The sequence below is a fragment of the Palaemon carinicauda genome, chromosome 40 (genome assembly GCF_036898095.1).
Source record: "Palaemon carinicauda isolate YSFRI2023 chromosome 40, ASM3689809v2, whole genome shotgun sequence".
NCBI lineage: Eukaryota > Metazoa > Arthropoda > Malacostraca > Decapoda > Palaemonidae > Palaemon > Palaemon carinicauda.
In genome coordinates this window covers 51568784-51591469 of record NC_090764.1, presented here as the reverse complement: position 1 = coordinate 51591469, position 22686 = coordinate 51568784, and the positions used below count along the sequence as shown (strand labels likewise).

The following is a 22686-nucleotide window of genomic DNA, read 5'->3' as shown; positions in this document are numbered from 1 at the left end:
TTTGGATGCAACTTTTTGTACATGTAATAATGAAAACACAGACAGTTTATATAAACTTGAATGTTGGTCAAAACAAAAAGTATGCAATTCATCTCAACCATAAGCAGTCTTACTTTACATTACTATGTGATCCTATGGCATTGACATGCTCTTTAATATATCAAGAAAGTTTATTTTACTGAGGTTGATTTTTGTATAATTGTAATATTATATTACATCTGATATGAAATGTTGTATAAAGAACCTCAATATATGTTATATAGTTTTGTGTGGCTGTATATATTTATGAATGTATATTTCATATCTTGTGATGAAAAATCTGTCATCTAAACACTTCATTTTTCAGAGACGGGAAATTGAGGCTGCTTTCTGGTTTTCAGTTCTCCTTAACTTGAAGCATATATATTTGTACATAGCTCCAGCCTACTTTATCTACCTTCTACGATCATACTGCTTATCTACTAATTCTGAGGGCAACATAGAGTGGAAAAAACTTTCAGTCACCCGCTTGCTGAAGCTGGGAGTTACAGTCTTAGCTGTATTTGGACTTTCTTTTGGTCCTTTTATTTATATGGGCCAACTAAATCAGGTAAGTTTATGAATATTTTTAAGATTGTTTGTTCCTACACAAATACAAACCATTGTCCTTTGATAGGAGTATGACTTCCGGGAAGCTGGAATGGACATTGAAATTTAACGAGGTAATTATAATTACTGATGGTTGGCTCAGAAGCCTCACATAAACCTCAGTCAGCAAGACCAGCACATTTGACTTAAGCCATGAACAGTACAGACATACTTTTGCCACCTTTCCCAATTTTGGCTGGTTTAATTTCTCTTGCTTTCTTTTAGAATGGATAAGTGCAAAGAGATGGTATTATGTCTGTTTCCTGTCTCTACTCTCTACATCTTATTGTATTGGCTATTTCTCTGTTGAACCACTTAGACTGTGGAGTTCCATTTGGAAAATTTTTTTTATGCGGTATACATTTAGCCCATTTTTCTTTATATATTTCTGCAAAGGAGTCCCATTGTGTATCTATGTTCCCTGTTTCTTTGTATTCTAAATTCTTAGTGTATTCCTCCAGTTTTATCAAGTTATGACATCTGTAGTCTAGCTTTTTTATAATTTTTCTTTCTTTTAGATGAGGAATGTTGACCTGAAACCTAACTATTTTGTGGTTACTTTTACCTATATTTTTGCCTAGGGCCTTACTGAGGGTGAAGGGCTGACATTGAGTCTTGGGAGAATACCTATAACCATAGTATTACTGGCACACACGCACGAGAGAGAGAGAGAGAGAGAGAGAGAGAGAGAGAGAGAGAGAGAGAGAGAGAGAGAGAGAGAGAGAGAGAGAGAGAGAGAGAGCGCGCCTGTCAACAATTAATATTACTGTAATCATAATGATGGCAGTGATAATAATAAAGGTGCGTGCATTTCCAGGAATGTTTTGATGTATACCAACATCATCGAAGAGAAGGGGTTATAATGAGAGCCAGCAGCTGCAGACCAGACAGGAGATCAATACTGGAAACATGGTTGAATGAGAAAAATTCCTCTGGTTAGGCTAGTCGGCAAAAGTCATAAAAGTCTTTTTGACAAGTCAATTTTTTTTTTTTTTTTTTTTTTGGCAATTGTAGAAGGATCAGACAGACCATTCTTTTTAAAAGCAAATTTGCAATCAAGAATCACACCTAGAATTTTAAAGAAGTTTTATATAGTTAATGAAACGTTATCAATGCAAAGACCTGCATGTTGAGAAGCCAATGTCTTCGACCAAGGTACAATCATACTTTGAGTTTTGTTAGGGTTTAACTTAATTTTCACCATGTGCAAATTTTAGCTAGATCTCTATTAAGGTATTGAGCAACCATAAGTCTGATTTCAGGAGTTGGAATTGAGACAGAGTAGCATCATTTGTTGCAACAAGATTGTTTTCTATCCCAGACTACATATGATGCATATACAGTAGGAAAAGTAATAGGTCGAGAACACTACCTTGAGTAACACCAAATACTACATTCCAATAATTGCTGTGGTGCCCATAAACAAGTCTTTGCAATCTATGACTAAAATATCCATAATGGTAAGAAAACACCCACTTGTTCCCATTTGTTTAAGTTTGAGATCAAGGGTATCATGATTATCATGATCAAAGGCAGCATTAAAGTCAAGGCCAAGCATATAAACTTCCTGACCACAATTAAGGGATTTATGTAAAACATTATAAATTGTAAGAAGGGCAACATTTGATCCAAGGCTGTTGCAGAAGCCTAACTGAAAATTAGGAATCAGACGATTATTTTCAGCAAACCTATTTTGATGTTTTGCCAAAATACAGATAGAGTTGTCGTCATTTTAGTAGCACTTAGTGAAGAACACCTTTGATGCTGGAACATGTTCTTTGATGACTCCTCTCTGAAAATTGCAGAGGACTCATCAAGGGAAACTCAATGTAACACCATATTGTTGAACATAATTGTGTCCATGACAAGACCTTGAAGGGCACGCATTAAGTACAAATCTCAAGCTTTTCAATGAATAATTCAGATATTTATGGGTGGGAGTCTGTCATGCCCATGAATTTTGTCAAGGATCATTTATAATATATTGACAGAGTTGTTCAAAGGTTTAAAGGTTGCTCATGAATGGCAGAGGCAAGGGACAGTGACATTGCCCTAGCAATCAGGACAATGCCCTAGAGACTGACCATATATTATATGATCAGCGCTGAAGCCGCCTCTCCACCCAAGCTAGGACCAGAGAGGGCCAGGCAGTGGCTGCTGATGACTCAGCAGATAGACCTATAGGCTCTCCCAAACCCCGCAACCTTAGCTCACAAGGATGGTAAGGTTGCAGACACTAATGGCACTAACGAGACTGAGCAGGACTCGAACCCCGACTGGGAAACACTAGGCAGAAACGTTACCAATCAGGCCATATCCAAGAAAGTAAGAGTTCCATGGGGTATCATTCTTTTGAGCCTCTGGAAAATTCCCATTGCTTGTTAAGGACATGAGTGTCAAAATCAAGTCAAGCATTTTGGATAATGTAATATGTTGAGGTGGGGATCTGACTTGATAATAGGTTTAAAGGCCACTCATGAATGGCAGAGGCAAGGGACAGTGACGTTGTCCCAGATACTGACCATATATACATATGATCAGCACCTAAATCTACAGTGCATCCAAGCTAGGATGATGTGATTGCAGACATTACAAGAAACTATCAAGCTTAAATGGGACTCAAATCCGTCTGGTAAGTCACCAGGCAGGGACACATCCAATTGGCCACCACAACCCACATGCTGGCCTCTATGCAGGTCAAATGGTGGTTGTCACCAGTCTTGTAAAAAATCTTAGCTGCAGCTCAGTGGAGTATCGTATTAGTCTTTGCTAAGCATCACCTTAAAGAAACTTGATTTTCTTAGCAAGATTGTAGGGCTTTATAGGCTTTAGTAATTGTAGGTTATGTGGTCTTATAAAATTTGTTTGTGATTTGAATTAATTTGTACGATTACATTTTTTTTTCCGACATTAAATACAAACCCTCGCTATTTATAGAGGTTATACTTTCGGCAAAGCTGAAAGACCAGCCGAAGACTTTTAGGGAGATGTAACTACCATAGTGCTAGTTAGGGGGGGCTGGTTAGGAGAGGTAGCCGGCTACCCTGCTCACACACATACCTGTGTTGTCTCGTCACTTTTTACTTTTGGCTTGGTGAAAGTAGACGTTCGTCTCTTTCCGCCCAACTTTTTTTTTTTACTGGCCTTTTTGAGTTTTATATATATTTAAACATTCACGAAATGTTTTTATATATATATAAATATTCTTTTATCTTTACAGTATGAGTGTTTCTGTGTTGGTGTCAGCATAGTGCAGCATTTCTTGAGGATTGAGAAACCTTCTGTTATGGTCTCTACCTCTTTGACGCCGGACAGCCCGTAGGTTGGTGGCCTCTCCTCTTCTCAGAGTGTAACGACTCGGCCTCCTCCACACTGGAGTTATCCTCTTGTGGATTCTCCTTTTCCATTCGAAGGTTGATGTCGCTTGCTCCTAGCTAGTTCATCGAAGGAAAGCCCGCTTGCAGCCTACCCAGAGCTTGACTTCGTTCTTGCTCCTCTTCACTGACGATGCCGCATTCCCTCATTTTACGTTGACAGGCAGAGGGAGTGCATAGTCTGAAGTAGGCTCCTATGCCTCTTGGGAAACTCCTTTCCTGTCTGTGGGTTAAGTTTCTGAATACATTTTTTTATTCTAAGTTTTCCACAGCACTTATGACACCGTAATTCGTTCTGCGATGGCAGCCGGCGGAGGGAGTGCATAGTCTTTAGTATGTTCCTGTATCTCTAGAGGGGCACCTTTCCTGTCAGCTGGGTATGTTGTTCTCTCAAGTGGTTTTTCTTTAGCTAATTAATTTTGAATAGAATTGTTTTAATCTAACTTTTCTACAGCAATAACGATGCTGCTCTCCTTTGTTCGGTGATGGCGGCTGTGAGAGGGGGTGCATAGTCTTTAGCACATTCTCTTCCACGGGATAGATTGTCCTCCCAAGGGGTTTTTCATGTTTTTTTTCCTCGGCTCTAGCAATGCCATACTTTTTCATTTGGGTAAGTCAGCCAGTGTAAGGAATGCAAAGTCTGATGGTCCTGTTCCTGGGAGAGTTGCTGCTCCTGCCCAGACTCTGCCTTCTCTACCTACACCTGCGGCAGTTCATGACCATGGTGCTGACAACGGCCTTTCCCATACATGGCATCGGTCTTCTCCGGATCAGTTGCTGATTAGATCTCCTTGGAGTTCTTCGGGTAACCCCTTCTGGGGGGAACCCAGAAACAAGCTTCTACTACGTTTCTCAGGCAACGCTTGATGTTGACTTTCAATTTGAATTAGAGCTCATTGAGGGGAAGCGGAAAGTGCTGCCCAGATGTTTGCCTCCAGGTGTTTGAACTTTCCCTTCCGAGAGAGATCCCTCCACCAGCTACTGTTCGGGAATCTTCCTACTTGCGGGGAGAAATGCTGACAGCGGCATAACTGTATATGTTAGTCTCCTTTCCTGTCTGCGGGAGAGACTTCCTTATTCTATTCGGTCAACCCTTCTGGGGATTCCTCTAGCGGGAATTTTATTCATTCATTCCCCACCCTTCCTCTTCGGGAATTGACTCATTTCGCCCAGCAGACTTGTCCCTCCCAGTAGACTCATCCCTCCCAGCAAGACTCGTCTCGCCCAGCAGACTCGTCACACCCAGTTGAATCGTCTCGCCAACAGACTCACCTCACCAAGTTGACTCGTCTCGTCTCGTGGACGTGCCTTGCACAGTCCTACTGCAGTACACCATCAACTCACTATCGCCCACAATCAGCCATCAGCTCGTAATTAACGACAATCACTATCAGCTTGTGATCATCACTCGCCAGCTCACAATCGTCGTTCGCCAGCTCGTGATTGACACTTGCCAGCGTGTGATCGTCTCTTGCCAGCTTGTGATCGTCTCGCCAGCTCATGAGTATCTCGCCAGCTCATGATCATCTCGTCACCTCGTGATTGTCACTCTAAATCATGATCGCCACTTGTCAGCTTGTGAATGCCGTTCACCAGCTCATCAGTGTCATTCGCCAGCTCGCAATTACCGACAATCGCCGTCAGCTTGTGATTGTCACTCCCCAACTTGTGATGGTCACGCGCCAGTTCATGATCGCCATTCACCAGTGTGTGCATATCACGTTCACCAGTTCATGATCGTCACTCTCCCGCTTGTTATTGTCACTCATCAACTCTCTTCCAGGTTGTTGGTGTCCCAACAAGTGCTTCCAGCACCTGACATTCCCTCTACTTATGATTGCCCGCACTTTAGAACCTACAACGAGGCAACCCAGACCAGCTCATTTCCAGTTTTGGCTTGGTTCCAGCCTTCTTCTGCCTCTGCAGGTAGTTCGTCACATCCTCTGGTAATGATCACTATTCAGTGTCACACTACCCAGCTCACTACTTTTCATTTTGAGGTAAAGTTGCTCTCCTCCTTTGACGAACTGAGCTTCCAGCTTGCGGGTAGATTCACCAACGGTCTCCGAATAATCTTCTAAGCCTCATTCCTGGTGTGTTTTTCCGGCTTCATTTGACTGAGAACTTCTCGGGGGGTGGGGGGGTCACAGAACTCTGCCGTCTGCGATCCTCACTTCAAACAAGCACACTGCTCTTCCTAGTGAGACTATCCTTCTTCTCTGTTCTTTGGAAATACTAGCATCCTCATCTAGACACCACAGATCGTCATCCTTCAGCCTCTTCGAGTTGTGCTGCTTCAGTAGTGCTTCCCACGACATGCAGTTGAGTGAGTTTAGCACATATTCCCGTCTTGGAACCTAACACATCACTCTCCATCGATAGCGGGGTAAAGCACAAGCGTCAACCTTGACACTTAATACCTCACCTGCCTCTTAGAACTTGTTGTTTTCCCACAAATAATGTAGTGTTTTCGGTTCCTGATGCTTCCTTCTTCTTTGAGTTTCAAAGAGCCCATTTATATGATTGGCAGTCTTCATTGGCTCTCCAGTCCTCATCAGCGTTCATGAATTTCAACCCTCACGAACATTTTCTTCACACCACAACCACTACTAATACTACTACTTCTACTACTAGTGGGCTGATGTGCCGTGTACCTCAGGGACGAAGTTGCCTCTTCTGCTTGCTATCTCTTCCCTTGTATCCCTTTATGGTATATGGTTACCTTACAAGCCAACTTCTTCATTGAGGAGACCTTCATTAGTTGCGCATGTGCTCTATGGATGACATACTCGTGTTCTCTTCCTTCAAAGAGGAACACCTACACATCATGTTCGACTGCCTACAACAGCACGGCCTTGTAGTCTGGTACAACAACTATACCTTTGGTACCAGCAAAATATTGTTCTTAGGGCACCGCATCACTCCTGAAGGAGTCCCTCCCCACCTATACTCTGCCTCCAGGTAGATAGAACATAGTTCTACACAGAGGTTGCCGCAATAGAATTCTTTCGACCACTCGCCTCCGCCGCCCTTCTCCTTTGAATCGCTATAAATCTTGTGAACATAACCCTTTGGGGTTATTTGCTTCTCTTCTCTCCAAAAGTTCAAGAACTTGTCGAATCTCTGTCATGGTTTTTGGGCCGATTCCTTGGATCTTCTCCTTGGCCCTTCGTACCTGCATGGGGAGACATAACCCCATGGGGTAATTCTCTTTTTCACTCCCTCTGGTCTAGGGTATTGAATTCAGGTCATGCTTACACTACAGCTCTAGCAACTTAAATGCAAGATTTTCTCTCCTCTTGCTCTGTCTCCGTTGGCCTTCCCTCACTTGGGCCATGTACAAGCAAACTAGGCCCTCTAGCCGCGGGATCCTCCTTTTAAGAGGCTTATACTGATCTCGGTCTTGTTTGCCAACCATCCGACTCTGACGCTCTCCCTCAGTTAGCTGTGCCCCATAGTAGGTAATCCCCTCCTATCCTACGAGTTTGAAGTACAGTACTGTACTATGCTCTTTTGAAAAAAGAAAGAGAATCTGCAGCTCACCTACTAGAGCATGCATGTCTTCTCATCCACCCACCTGTTGAGGTGTGAGAGCGGTTCTCTTTAATTTATGTGAATCCGAACATCTAGTCTGACTCCCAGACTCAGGCGTTTACGTCGTTTTGGCAGAACGACGTGTTTCATCAAGGTATCTCCGAGCTTCTACAGTCATTTCTTTCCTATAGAAATCTCCAATCTTTGTCCTCTCCTCTTGAAACAAGTTAGTTCATCAAACTCTGTTTAGGGAGGGGAAGGCATACGGTTAAACAATCAGTTCATCTACAGGATTTCTTGTGCACGTTCGACCACAAGGACTCCTACTCCTGGATTCCAGGACATCTGTCATCAAGGAAGTATCTTCAATCATACAGGCATACCATGTCAACCTGTGCCTATAGGATCAGCTTCATTTTCCAAGACTTCAGGACAACTGGCTTATCCTAAGAGACTCGGTAGCTTACCTTCATCACCACTGAGACAACTCCTCGAGTTTACCACTGTCTGAGGATTGAAGTAAATCTCGAGAGATATCCCTTCATCTTTATCAGAGACCGGTATTCATAGACGTGTTCATTGTCATTAGCCTGCTGAAGTTTTCCTCAGAACGATAGGATCCAAGGCGGAAGATGGCGGGTAGTCTCTTCCTTCTACGAGATGCACTTTCATCCAGGAGTGATTACATCATATGAGTCACTGTTTCACTCTGGTTCGTCAAGCCCGCATCGGACCCCGTCGAATCTAACCTCTTCAGGGGCAGCTAGATCCCAGGTGGGGCAGCATGAGGGATCTCCCTTTTCTCTGGTCTCTATGGGATCAGGGCATGAGACGCACCTGAGAAGATGTTTGACAAACAAGAATCTCCGCCGAGGAATCGACCTCCTCGTCCCCTCCCCAGACTTGACGCTCCTTTCAAAGGTATCAAAGAGAAGGGGGACCCCACATGCCGTACCACTCGGCCTCCGGGCTCTAGTCGTAGTCCAAATGGTACCGTAATTTGAATCTCCTAGAGGTAAGAGCAGCCTTCCTAGCCTTAAAGCAGATACATCAGTCCCTGGCTGGTCACTTGGTGGTACTGGTGAACGACAACACCATGGTAGTAGCTCACGTAGAACAAACAGGGCGGTTCCTGTTTTTTTGAAATGCCTCTGTCTTCTAGCATGGTAGGCTATATGGGCAGAAAACAACTTGGTTTCCCTATCAGCTTGATCCATTCTGGACAAGCAGGAATGTGGTCACAGTCTTTTGAATAGAGCTACTCATAATCATCCAGTGGCCTAAAATTTCCCGACAGTGGATCTCTTCATGATGACCCTGAACAACGGGCTTCCGCTCTACTGTTCACCAGCCTTGGATCCCCAGGCATCCACGGCAGGATGCATTTAGCAACGGCGGGTTAAAATTGGCGTTTTAGCCGTTTTCCCCAGCGCTGCTTGAGAACAAGGGTATTGAACGAGGCAAGATCATCCGCAATCTGGCAATGACCCTTTTAGCTCCGCTTGGCCTCTGTGGAATGGTTCTCATACCTTCTTCAGCTGCTGATAGAAGTCCCGAGAAAATTCCATTCACGACACGATCTTCTCGTACAGCCACATGAAAACATTTTTCACAAAGCCATAGTTTTGCTGCAACTTCTTGCTTGGAGACTATCCAGCACCTCCTTTCTCAGAGAGGCCTTTTCCACAACAAGTTGCAAAGAGGATGTCTGGATACTTGGGTAGATCTTTGGCTTCAGTCTACCAGGCCAAGTGAACTGTCTTCTGTAGTTGGTGTCTTAGGAGGGGGTATCTCTTCCCTTGACGCCACTACTCCAGCAATAGTGGAGTTCCTCGTTTACCTTGTTTACCTTCGGGAGGAAAAGTTTTTCTCCGTCTCAGCGATGGAAGGCCACCTCTCATCCTTGAACCTCTCTTCATATGGAGTTTTGAACCTATCTGCCCTCAGTCGGAAGGGAGACCTCCTCCACGGAGTATGGTTTACGCACTTCGGCCCCCGAATGGTGCCCCCCTATGACCCAGGACGCCCAAGCAGCAGATCTTCACCCGACCTTGATGACAGGTCTCCCACTTGTTGGCTTCGGCCAAGAGTCTGTAAATCCCATGGGCCTCCTTCAACATCTCTAATTCATGACGATGGATCAGGTAATGCTTTATGTTGTTCCAGGCAACCTTTTGGATTGGGAGTCCTTCGTTGCGTGACCAATGATCCAGATCAATGATTTCTTTGCCAGGGAGGAAATTGAGGTGCTACCTCAAGAGCACTACAGGAGCTCACCCATGAGTGTCAACACTTAGTCAGCTCAGGGAACGTCAAGAAAAGGATCACTAAGAACACGTTCTCGGCTAGGACTTGCAAGGTCATGGACCAAGCATTGAATCCTGATCCTTCTTCCCATAGAGGAGACTTAGAGGTAATAACATTAAGCGCAGGAGTACACCCCGAGCATTTATGAAAACCACTCGGTGACAGAGGCCTTGTCAGTTGGCGGGTGGAAGAGTCAAATGACCTCCACCGCCCAGTTCCTGCCAGATGTGACCCACAGGAACATGGAAACGTTCTCCATTGAACCTGTGATGGGTACACAATAAATGATTTAAACACCTCACGCTCCTTGATGGACAAGTAGTAGATGATGGAGGGCAGAGTTTAACCATGATCAAGTCTGGGATGAATGACAAAGAATGACTGGCTCTTTCTTTTCTTTCATCTTCCCCCCCTGTGGAAAACAGCACCTACGGTACTCTGCAAAGCTGGCCTCCGCTTTCTGCAGGTAAAACCATTTCCCTTGTGTAACCTGGTATAGATAGATATACTTGTTATATCCCCATACCCCCTGGCGAGGTGGGATTAGGTAACGTCTGTTGATTCTAAGACTCCTACTATGTTTCTGAGAATTCTTACCTAGACTAGTCACGCTGCCAGTATCTCATAATCACACAGATTGCTCAGGCCGTTAACTGTGATTTACACGAATTGTTTAGCAAGGTGTCAGGATTTCTCCCTGTTACGTACAGAGCATGTACGGGAAAGCCCTGGGTCAAAGACCAGCCAGTTGGTTTGGACTTCCACCCTCCTAAGAGGTGAATCAATCCCTATATATAACAAATTTGAAAGTAGTTTGTATTTTTCCCAACGATACAAGCCTGTAGCTATTTATATAAATTGGCCTGCCATCACCTGTCCCCCGTTAAGTCCTGCCATTAATAAAAAGTGACGAGACAACACAGTTGTGTGTGTGAGTAGGGTAGCTGGCTACCCCCCCCCCCCCCCTCCCTACTGACTAGAGGTAGGGTAGTTACACCTTGCTAAAAGTTCTATGGCTAGTGTTCCAGCTTCGCCAAAAGTATAATCTCTATAAATAGCTACAGGTATATATCTAGGAAAAATACAAAATACGTTAACATTTGTAATGTTAAGAATATGCAGTATTAGATGATATATATAGATAAGTCAATAGAAACACAATCTGGATAGACGAGCTATAAGAAACTTTGTAGATATCTTTTTGCTATAGTAGTAGAATTTCAGTTTTAGTCTTAGTTGTTAAACAAATTTACTATTTTAGGACTTCACATTTTCTATGTCTTTCCATCACTGACCCACCTCCATCAGTGTAGTAGTCAGCAATATGAACATCAGGGTAGGGTCATAGAAATTAACTTAGTTTTAATAATAGAATTAGTTATTTTCATACCCAATGGATGTTTGTATACATGCCCACCTGCCTTCCCACTGATTTTGAAACTGAAAGACAAAGCAGTTACAACATACCTAAGCTAAGGTTATTACCATTAACTATTAGATTGTTTCAATACTGTGCTAGAGGTAAAGACCTGTTGAAAGGAAAGAAAACAGGAAATTTTCAGTTTCGGGGTAAGCTTCAATATAAGCCTAGCTTTGAGAGAGAAGCAATATAAACATCAGGTGAGTATAGAAATAGACAATTTTATTATCAAGATTTTGTTTTCATCCAAAGATGTATCAAAGTTGTTGAGCATACTTAATTTCTCTACTTCTGACCCAAAGGTTGTCCTCTCTCTCCGGTAGTTCAGAACATCATACATTGGCATATTTACAAGAAATTCCTCCTTTATATATGCAAAATTAAAGATAATACAGGTAGCTGTTTTCCTGATATTAATTTTGAATAGCAATTTTTATTATTCTTATAATGTTTCCTGATTTACACAAATTTTGTGAGTATAGGGTACTGTAATTCAAAGAATTGTAATGAAAATTTTTTTGATACTGTCATTTTTACAGACTTCTATGCATTTCTGTATTTACAGTACAATACATATATTCATACATCCTACCAATCTGTATTAATCATCCAAGTAAATTAATATATTCATTATAATATAAGTATGATGATAAAGATAAATAGTGTTAATTTTTATTATTTTACCTGTGTGCATGACCAATATTTAAGATATACATTAAACTTTGATAATAGTTTCAGTATCTTATCAAAGTTATATTTATTGATAGTAGTGACTTTATATTTAAATTAGATCACAAGGTTTTTAAATAATTGCAGAGGAAATTTATTATGAAGTGATTTATGGATGATATATTGATAGTTAAACATAGTTTTTCCATTTACACTCAAACACTCATGCTTCTGCAATTGGTAAAGACCTCTGGTGTACACTTTGGGCTAAGCAGGTGAGGCTACACTTAAAGATAATACTGTATTCACTTTCCAATTTTAAGGAAATATTTATAATTTACTTTCCTCTCCTGATTATTAAGCGTGGAGAAAAAATAAGGTGATTTTTATATTGTATGTAGCATATGAAAATTTTTTTGAATTTTACTTTATGTTTTACAGATTATATCCCGTCTCTTTCCTTTCAAAAGAGGGCTGAGCCATGCCTATTGGGCTCCCAATTTTTGGGCACTTTATAACTTTGCTGACAAAGTTTTGGAGATGTTAGGTAAGAAATTCTGTATTCAATCTCTGGTTGTACTGTAAGTTTTTATTTATGCTGCTTTCAAGTAATAGGGCACTCTCTCTCTCTCTCTCTCTCTCTCTATATATATATATATATATATATATATACATATATACATATATACATATATATATATATATATACATATATACATATACATATATATATACATATATATATATATATATATACATATATATATACATATATATATATATATACATATATATATATATACATATATATATATATATATATATATATACTTATGACTTATACTATTTCACAAAATGTAAGACACAGAAGACCTGAAAAATTACTGCCCAATAAGTTTATTCTCAGTAGTATATAAAATATTTACAGAAATCATATTAGGCCAAATAGAAAGACAGCTAGACTTTAATCAACAAAGAAAGCAGGCGTTAGAAGTGGGTATTCAACAACTGACCATGTCCATGTAATTAACCAGCTTATAGGAAATCAACAGAGTATGACAAACCACTGTGGATGGCATTTATAGACTATGAGAAAGCTTTTGATTATGTCAAAACTTCATGAGTAATGAAACCCCTTCAAAGACAAGGAATAGATAAATCTTATGTTAGAACTCTTGAAGATACTTATACGGGAAGTACAGCAATGCTAAATATACATAGTATGAGAAAATTCCAATTGAGAAAGGAGTTAGACAGGAAGACTCCATCTCCCCTAAATTATTCACAGTGTGCCTAGAAGTTTTTAATAACTTAGATTGGGAAAATATAGGAATTAACATTAATCGGGAATACCCAAACAGCTTGAGATTTGCAGATAACAATTCTATTTAGTGAATCGTGGGAAGAATTGCAAAAGATGATAGAAGAAATGTAGAAATGTAGGACTGAAAATGAATATGAGTAAAACTAAGATAATGTTCAATGAAAATTCAGAGAGGTAACAAATAATGGTTATGGACAAACCTCAAGATATTATTAATGAATATATGTACTTAGGACAGACAGTAAACATTTCCCCAGAATGTGAGACCAAAATTAAAAGAAGGATAAGCATGTGATGGAGAGCTTTTGGTAAAATAAATTAAATTATGAAAAGGAAAATGTCACTTTCTCTTAAAAGAAAAGTATTTAATCAGATGGTCCTATCAGTATTGACTTATCCATCAGAAACCTGGAGCCTTTAAAAAGCCTTAGAAGATAAGCAAGTTACAAGTCAAAGACATATATAAAGAATAATAATGGGAATAATACCAAGAAACAGAAAAAGAGTAACATGGATACAAGAGCAAACTAAAGTAGGGGATATTCTATGTAAGAAAAAGAAACGAACATCAGCAGGACATATAATGATAATGACATATAATAGATGGGCATTAAGAATAACAGAATGGGTCCCTAGAGGTTGCAAAAGAAGTAGGGAAAGAAAGAGAAAGAGGAGTTGATGGATTGACTAAGAAAATTTTTGCGTATAGACTGGCATTGAAAGACCATAAACTATAGGACAAAAGCCTCAGACATGTCCTTCCATGCGCGTCTGTTTATGGTCTTTCTGTGCTAGCCCACACCCTCAAGTTTTCTTACTTGTCAATACATTGTCTTCTCTTCCTTCCCCTGCTTCTTTTGCAATTTCTCGGGGCCCATTCTGTTATTCTTAATGTACATGTATTATCTGTCTTTCTCATTATATGTCTTGCCCATGTCCGTTATTTTTTATACCAGTTAGAATATCCTCCACTTTAGTTTGCTCACATATCCATGTTGCTCCTTTGTTTCATATTGTTATTCCTATCATTATTCTTTACATATCTCTTTGAGTTGTAACTAGCTTATGTTCTAAGGCTTTAGCAAGGCTCCAATTTTCTGACACCTAAGTTTATGCTGGCAGAACTATCTGATTATATACTTTTCTTTTTAGAGAAAATGGCATTCTACTTTTCATAATCTCTCTTTGTTTACCAAAAGCTCTCCATCCCATGCTTATCCTCTTTTCAATTTCAGTCTCATGTCCTCGGGAAACACTCAGTCTATTCTAAGTTTGTTGGCATCAATGGGAATTGCTGTTACGATACCAGATAATATCTAATAATCAATCAATCAATCCTAAGTTCATATATTCATTAACGACCTCTAGAGGTTCGTCCATAAGTATTATTTTTTGTCTGAATTTTCATTGAATATTACCTTAGTTTTACTCATATTCATTTTCAGGCCTACAATTATACTTTCTCTACTCAGATCTTCTATCATCTTCTGCAGTTCCTCCCATGATTCTTTAGATAGAACTATGTCATCTGCAAATCTTAGATTGTTTAGATATTTCCCATTAATGCTAATTCCTGCCTCTTCCCAATCTAAATGTTTAAAAACTACTTCTACGCACATTGTGAATAATTTAGGAGAGATGGGTCCCCCTGTCTAACTCCTTTCCTAATTGGAATTTTCTCACTCTCACTATTAAAAGCTTTCTTGTAGTTTATAAATGTCATGGATAGTAGTTTGTCGTACTCTGTTGAATTTTCATTCATAATCACTCTACATAGATATAGTCACTCGTTGAATAACTGCTTCTAAAATCTGCTCTATTGGTTGATTGAAATGTAGCTCTTTCTATACTTTTCAACAGATTTTTAATTGTATTGACATTAAAAATTATAACCTATAACCTGAGATATTAATACAATTTAATAATTCACAATAAAATATAGAAATTGACAGATTAACTTGCACTTTACTTTTAAGGAGAGTCAAGTTGACATGAGGGAGACAAAAGAGGAAGAGTAGGAGGAAAGAGGGTTTGTTGCAAAATATCAAGATTTTTCTCTCTTAAATGACATTCACTATCATTAACAGAATCACTCAATTTAATCTTTCTTGACACTTGGTTATCTATTTTTACACTTACATTTTACTTTCACAAGGAGCCTGCTTTTACTTTTTCTTTAAAATGGTTTGGAAGTGAAAATCACGTGGAGACAGTGTGAACATTACATGAATGGTGTATGGGCACTGCACTGCCTGACTGATTTCTGTGCATTGCATGCTAGCCTTGTTTTTACTTGTCCACCAAAAAGGCTCATATGAATTGAAATTTCTTGCCTGCAGACTGTTGCAATGCTCATAAGAAATTAAAATTTGTATGGTCTTATCCTGATTTACTCATTGTCAACGTTACTTGTAACCTGAAGTACAGTACTAATGTATTGATAACTAGAAGGGAGTCTAGTTTGACTCGTTACATATCGCTCATTGTCCTCCAACAAAGATATGAGAATGTATCCATGACTGCTACCTTAATTCCTGGTATGACTTCCATCATGACTACCAATTTTGGTGCTTTCAATTGCTCTAAAGTAAACCTCCAGTTCCAGCAAAAAGTTATGTTGTGACGCCAACAGCTCTGCTGTTAGCATCACACATCAATCTTTGGTGATTGTTTCTAATAATATATATTTAATGGACTTCAATAATAGTAGTATTCATCAGTTTTCTGCTAATGTTATTGATGTAGGATTAGTATAGCATTTTCAATGTTTTTTTGCATTACTGATTTATGCATCACACAGCAAGAATGAGCTCATATAAAAGAGCAGTGGTTAAAGCTCCAGTTTTGACCCCTTAGAAAAATTTTATTCTCTTTTGTCTCCCTCACTCCAGCCACAACTCTCTTCAAAGGTAAGGTGTGAGCTAATTATTCAGTATTACTATTTTTTATTGTGAATTATTAATTTTTATTAATTTCAGATGTTAGGGGTTATAGTTTTAAAACTAAATTCTTTTATAAAACCTATGAAAATGAGCATTTATGTGTATTTATAGACATGTGGGATGCTTAGTGTATTTACTTTAATTGTTATAGAAAAAATTATTTTAGTTTACAAGCATTAATGTGGGTAAGGGTTAAGTTGGGTAGGGAATGTTGGGCGTTTGTCAGTGCGTATGGGCCAGGTAGTGAGAAAAGTGAAGAAGAGCGGAATGAGTTCTGGAATGAATTAACTAGGTGTGTAGAAGGACTGGGTAGAAGGAATTATGTAGTTGTATTGGGTGACTTAAATGCTAGAGTGGGCGCTGGAGAGGTAGAAGGTGTCATTGGGAAGTATGGTGTACCAGGTGAAAATGAGAGTGGTGAGAGACTGGTAGATATGTGTGTTGAACAAGAGATGGTAATAAGTGCTAGCTTCTTTAAAAAGAAAGATAAGAATAAGTATACATGGGTAAGAGTGGCAAATGGAAGAGTAGTAGAAAGGGCATTAATGGATTATGTGTTGATAACTAAAAGAATGTTTGGAAGATTGAAAGACGTGCACGTGTTTAGGGGTATGGCAAACGGTATGTCTGATCATTTTTTGGTGGAAGGAAAATTAGTTGTAGCAAAAAAGAGGGGGAATAGAGTAGATGGATGTAAGAGGGAGGTAGTGAAGGTTGAAGAGTTGATAAAACCGGGGGTAAAAAGTAAATATCAGGAAAGGTTGAAAATGGCATATGACGAGGTGAGAGTAAGAGAAACTGGTAATTTAGAGGAGGAGTGGAAGTTAGTAAAAGAAAATTTTGTTGGGATTGCAAGTGATGTATGTGGCAAGAAGGTTGTTGGAGGCAGCATGAGGAAGGGCAGTGAATGGTGGAATGAAGGAGTGAAGGTAAAAGTGGAAGAGAAAAAGAGGGCTTTTGAAGAATGGCTGCTGAATAATAGTATAGAGAAGTATGAAAAATATAGAGAGAAAAATGTGGAAGTAAAGCGCAAGGTACGTGAGGCAAAGAGGGCAGCTGACCTGAGGTGGGGTCAGGGATTGGGTCAGTCATATGAAGAGAATAAGAAGAAGTTTTGGAAAGAAGTGAAGAGAGTAAGGAAGGCTGGCGGAAGAATTGAAGAGACAGTGAAAGATGGAAATGGAAGGTTGTTAAAAGGAGAGGAGGCAAGGAAAAGGTGGGCGGAATATTTTGAAAGTTTGCTGAATGTTGAGGATAATAGGGAGGCAGATATAATTGCTGTTCCAGGTGTTGAGGTGCCAGTGATGGGAGATGAGAATGAGAGAGAGATTACAATAGAGGAAGTGAGGAGAGCACTAGATGAAACGAGAGTAGGAAAAGCATCTGGTATGGATGGTGTGAAAGCTGAGATGTTGAAGGAAGGGGGTGTGACTGTACTTGAATGGTTGGTGAGATTGTTTAATGTGTGTTTTGTGTTGTCAATGGTACCAGTAGATTGGGTTTGTGCATGTATTGTACCACTATATAAGGGTAAGGGAGATGTGCATGAGTGTTGTAATTCAAGAGGTATTAGTTTGTTGAGTGTAGTTGGAAAAGTGTATGGTAGAGTATTGATTAATAGGATTAAGGATAAAACAGAGAATGCAATCTTGGAAGTACAGGGTGGTTTTAGAAGAGGTAGGGGTTGTATGAATCAGATTTTTACAGTTAGGCAGATATGCGAGAAATATTTAGCAAAAGGTAAGGAGGTGTATGTTGCGTTTATGGATCTGGAGAAAGCATATGATAGAGTTGATAGGGAAGCAATGTGGAATGTGATGAGGTTATATGGAGTTGGTGGAAGGTTGTTGCAAACAGTGAAAAGTTTCTACAAAGGTAGTAAAGCATGTGTTAGAATAGGAAATGAAGTGAGTGATTGGTTTCCGGTGAGAGTGGGGCTGAGACAGGGATGTGTGATGTCACCGTGGTTGTTTAACTTGTATGTTGATGGAGTGGTGAGAGAGGTGAATGCTCGAGTGCTTGGACGAGGATTAAAACTGGTAGGCGAGAATGACCATGAATGGGAGGTAAATCAGTTGTTGTTTGCGGATGATACTGTACTGGTAGCAGACACAGAAGAGAAGCTTGACCGACTAGTGACAGAATTTGGAAGGGTGTGTGAGAGAAGGAAGTTGAGAGTTAATGTGGGTAAGAGTAAGGTTATGAGATGTACGAGAAGGGAAGGTGGTGCAAGGTTAAATGTCATGTTGAATGGAGAGTTACTTGAGGAGGTGGATCAGTTTAAGTACTTGGGGTCTGTTGTTGCAGCAAATGGTGGAGTGGAAGCAGATGTACGTCAGAGAGTGAATGAAGGTTGCAAAGTGTTGGGGGCAGTTAAGGGAGTAGTAAAAAATAGAGGGTTGGGCATGAATGTAAAGAGAGTTCTATATGAGAAAGTGATTGTACCAACTGTGATGTATGGATCGGAGTTGTGGGGAATGAAAGTGACGGAGAGACAGAAATTGAATGTGTTTGAGATGAAGTGTCTAAGGAGTATGGCTGGTGTATCTCGAGTAGATAGGGTTAGGAACGAAGTGGTGAGGGAGAGAACGGGTGTAAGAAATGAGTTAGCGGCTAGAGTGGATATGAATGTGTTGAGGTGGTTTGGCCATGTTGAGAGAATGGAAAATGGTTGTCTGCTAAAGAAGGTGATTAATGCAAGAGTTGATGGGAGAAGTACAAGAGGAAGGCCAAGGTTTGGGTGGATGGATGGTGTGAAGAAAGCTCTGGGTGATAGGAGGATAGATGTGAGAGAGGCAAGAGAGCGTGCTAGAAATAGGAATGAATGGAGAGCGATTGTGACGCAGTTCCAGTAGGCCCTGCTGCTTCCTCCGGTGCCTTAGATGACCGCGGAGGTAGCAGCAGTAGGGGACTCAGCATTATGAAGCTTCATCTGTGGTGGAAATGTGGGAGGTTGGGCTGTGGCACCCTAGCAGTACCAGCTGAACTCGGTTGAGTCCCTGGTTAGGCTGAAGGAACGTAGAGAGTAGAGGTCCCCTTTTTTGTTTTGTTTCATTGTTGGTGTCGGCTACCCCCCAAAATTGGGGGAAGTGCCTGGGTATATGTATGTACAAGCATTTTGGTTTGCGAACTTGCTCCCAGAATGAAATAAACAACGTGGTGTAATGCTGTTCAATTTATCAATAGATACCACTATCGAAGCATTAATTATTTTGCTGGAAAAAGTTGACTTTTTTCCTAATTTTACTTCTGATTTTAATTAACTTACCAGTAATTGCAAATCTAATTACTGTAATAAACTTGTGTGTCAGGCAATATAGTAAGTTTTCACCATTTGAATTAGATATTTTTATGACCTTTCTTTTTTTAGGAAGCAAGTTTGGGTTATTAACAAAATCTGAGGCTAGCATGACTGGAGGCTTAGTACAAGAATTTAAACATGCAGTCCTTCCTTCAGTCTCTCCTGTAATGACTCTTGGTGCGACAATTTTATCTATAATAGTAAGCATTCTACTATTTTATTGCCCCCTCAAACACAATTATAGTATAAGACACATTAATAAAGTGTTTTCAAATCCACCCAGTAGTCACATAGCTATATATATATATATATATATATGTATGTATGTATGTATGTATGTAGATATAGATATAGATATAGATATATATATATATATATATACATATATATATATATATATATATATATATAAATATATATATATATATATATATATATTTGGGCTTAGGCCATGCTGTGCTGATGGAAGTTCCTTCATTAGTAGCTTCCTAAGTTATATGTGACTACAGTGATATATCCCAGAGAATTTACCGAAGGTACCCAGAATTCTAACTCCTGGAGCGAGTATCCCTTAAATTTCTCCAAGGGATATCGCGTAAGGACGTACTGTATCTTGACACATCTCATAGCTATTTACACCCCCGAATAGCCTTTCACTATTCGGCAAGAAAAATAGGAGAGTTGTTAAAGAGGTAAACAACTCGACTCTCCTAATGTACTGTAAATAGTTCAGCCAATCGCCACCGCACGGCACCACCATACCATTCTTTCGTTTGTAGCTTTGGTTTCCAGTATTTTTCCTGTGTTATCTCGCCATTTTTGAAGCTTTTTCATCGCTGTGATGGATTCCCCTGCTTCATCAGCTTCTGGAAAGTTAAGTAATATCTGTTAATTGTGTAAATGTAAGCTCTTGCCAGTTTTGCTTTTCGATTGATATCGTAATTAACGTAACAAGAGCTGTTGCTAGCCGGATGGCGTCGTGAACGCGATCGTTCTTTTTGTTCATTTAGTTAGCAAGAATGATATTCCCGGATTATTTGATGTAATAACTTTGGCTATTTAGTATTTTAGCTAGGGATTTTTATATGTCATTGTTGTCATGAATTTGGCTATTAATTCGAGCCTCACGAGTGCTAGGCTTCTAGCCTAGGCACCATCACACCTCATGCATGATATAACCTTCCTGGTAAAGTTTTATTTAAGCTCAGGCAATATTTTATACAATTAAGATATTACTGTTTATTTTCCTCTTCCATACTAGTATACTAGAGTTACGTAGTACGTTTCTCTATGCTCTTTAGCTTAATAGCTTTAGTGCTTTAGTATACTTTATATGTCCCCATTATTCTTGTATTGTCTTTTGGGGGGAGATAGATATCTCATATACCCCTTTAAGTCAATACTATCTCTATGAGATCTAAGAGTAATTCCCTTTCCCTCTGATTAGCCTAGGCTATCCTCAGTTAATTTACTGTAACCTGTGGTTAGGTGAATTTTCTGGGGCATTTCGTTTCTCTCTCCTTTTCTCTGAGCTGGCAACTGAGTAGCTTGTCAGCAGTGAGTTTGGGGTTGGGGACGGGACATCAGAGTAAGTCTGTGTTAGGCATCTGGCTACCTGGATTTATACCGGCAACTGTGTTAGCTTGTCGGTATTCCAGTAGGGCTAGTTGCTGTTCAGGAGGCTAGCCTCCCCAGATCTTGTAGAGCAGTGGTTCCCAAACTATCTTACCTGACGCCCCCTTTTTGCTTCCAGTAGACCCGTACGCCCCCACTCCTCTTTTTTTTTTTATATCAAATGATTCCTACATTTATTTCTTAGCATTGTACTGGAAAACAGATTTCTGTTTGCATTACAATTTAATAATGAAAGCCACTCAAACAGATAATAGTACATTCCAGTTACTAAAAACAAAACATTTGGTTCAAAGTGAGCGAAAAAAAGTTTGAACATTAGCAAATTGGCAAAATTGAGTTGCAATTTTAAGAATAGATAATTTGAAAACATGGCATATAATATTTGGAAATACTTATGAGACTAAGGCACAATTTCTATAATCATACTTTGCATGTATGTAATGACAGATATTTGTTCTTTTATTGATTTTATTATTCTATTAAACAAGTAATTTCAAGCAGATGACTTCACGCCCCCCTTGTATCGTCCTCACGCCCCCCTAGTGGGGCGCGCCCCCCAGTTTGGGAACCACTGTTGTAGAGGTTATTGTTTTACAATTTCCTCTTTATGGGTCTAGCAGACAGTTCTGTATTAGGGGTTCTTAACTGGAAGATAGGATTCTTCCCTGTTTTGATCCCTGGTACAAGATTCTGTTCTCTTGAGTTCGTTTTCGGACGTTCTCTCTTTGCCTAACCCAACCTGGGGAATTGACTTACCCTATTTGAGGTTACTATGAGGGCAGAATCCTTCAGGTTAGGTAATGCCTTAGGGTATTACTTTACTTATGGACTATTCACCCCTTCCCCGCTATCTCTTTCGTGTTGAATGAACCAACACCCTTATGGCCGTGGTTCTACACTTGCTCCTGTGGACGTCTGTAGACCTGGCATGAGTTTTTCTGTCTGCGGCTAGTTAGGTCGCTGACAGATAAACTCATATCTTTGAGTATACCTTAGAGTCTTCCCTGGGACTGCCTTCCATATGCCTTAAATTGGGATATGGTTGAGTGGAAGCCCGAATTTATTTCCCTCTTCCACTGGCACACTTTCAGGATGTAGACGACATAGCTGATCCTTTGCCATCTTCTATCCTTATCTTTCTCTTTTACTGTCAATCATGGGCTGCCGCCGGCAGTTAATTCTGCCGGCAATTTTGGATGGTTAGGCTAACAGTTCGCTGTCATCCCTTACCTTGGACACCGTTGATCGATGGCCGTTGGTAGGGTTTTTCTAGGCCCGTCTACCGGCAACTGAGTAGCTTGTCGGCAGCTGGCCTATGCCTTCCATCCATAATTTTAATTTTGATAGCCGGCAGTTGCCGGCAGGCCCGGGCCAGCTGGCATATGCCGGCTAGCCCAACATGCCGACAGTGTCGGCGAGGCCAGTAGCGTCGGCGGGGCCGGCGGCGTCGGCGGCGTCGGCGGGGCCGGCGATACTGACGGCATACTGCCGCCGGTAACTGCTGTACCCAAGAAAATATAGTATTTTTTCCAACCTGCAAGTGGTTCTTGAGC

The 22686-nt window shown here is 40.2% G+C and overlaps 1 protein-coding gene across 2 annotated transcripts in view; it reads left to right on the top strand.

The window, feature by feature from the left end:
* The window catches only part of xit (ALG6/ALG8 family glucosyltransferase xit), a 182008-nt gene that overhangs the window by 66908 nt on the left and 92414 nt on the right, over positions 1-22686 (top strand). For both annotated transcript variants that reach the window (XM_068363730.1, XM_068363731.1), the window contains exons 6-8: positions 347-589; positions 12373-12478; positions 19568-19698. In XM_068363730.1, coding sequence (XP_068219831.1) covers positions 347-589; positions 12373-12478; positions 19568-19698 — 480 coding nt within the window. The remainder of the gene's footprint in view (positions 1-346; positions 590-12372; positions 12479-19567; positions 19699-22686) is intronic.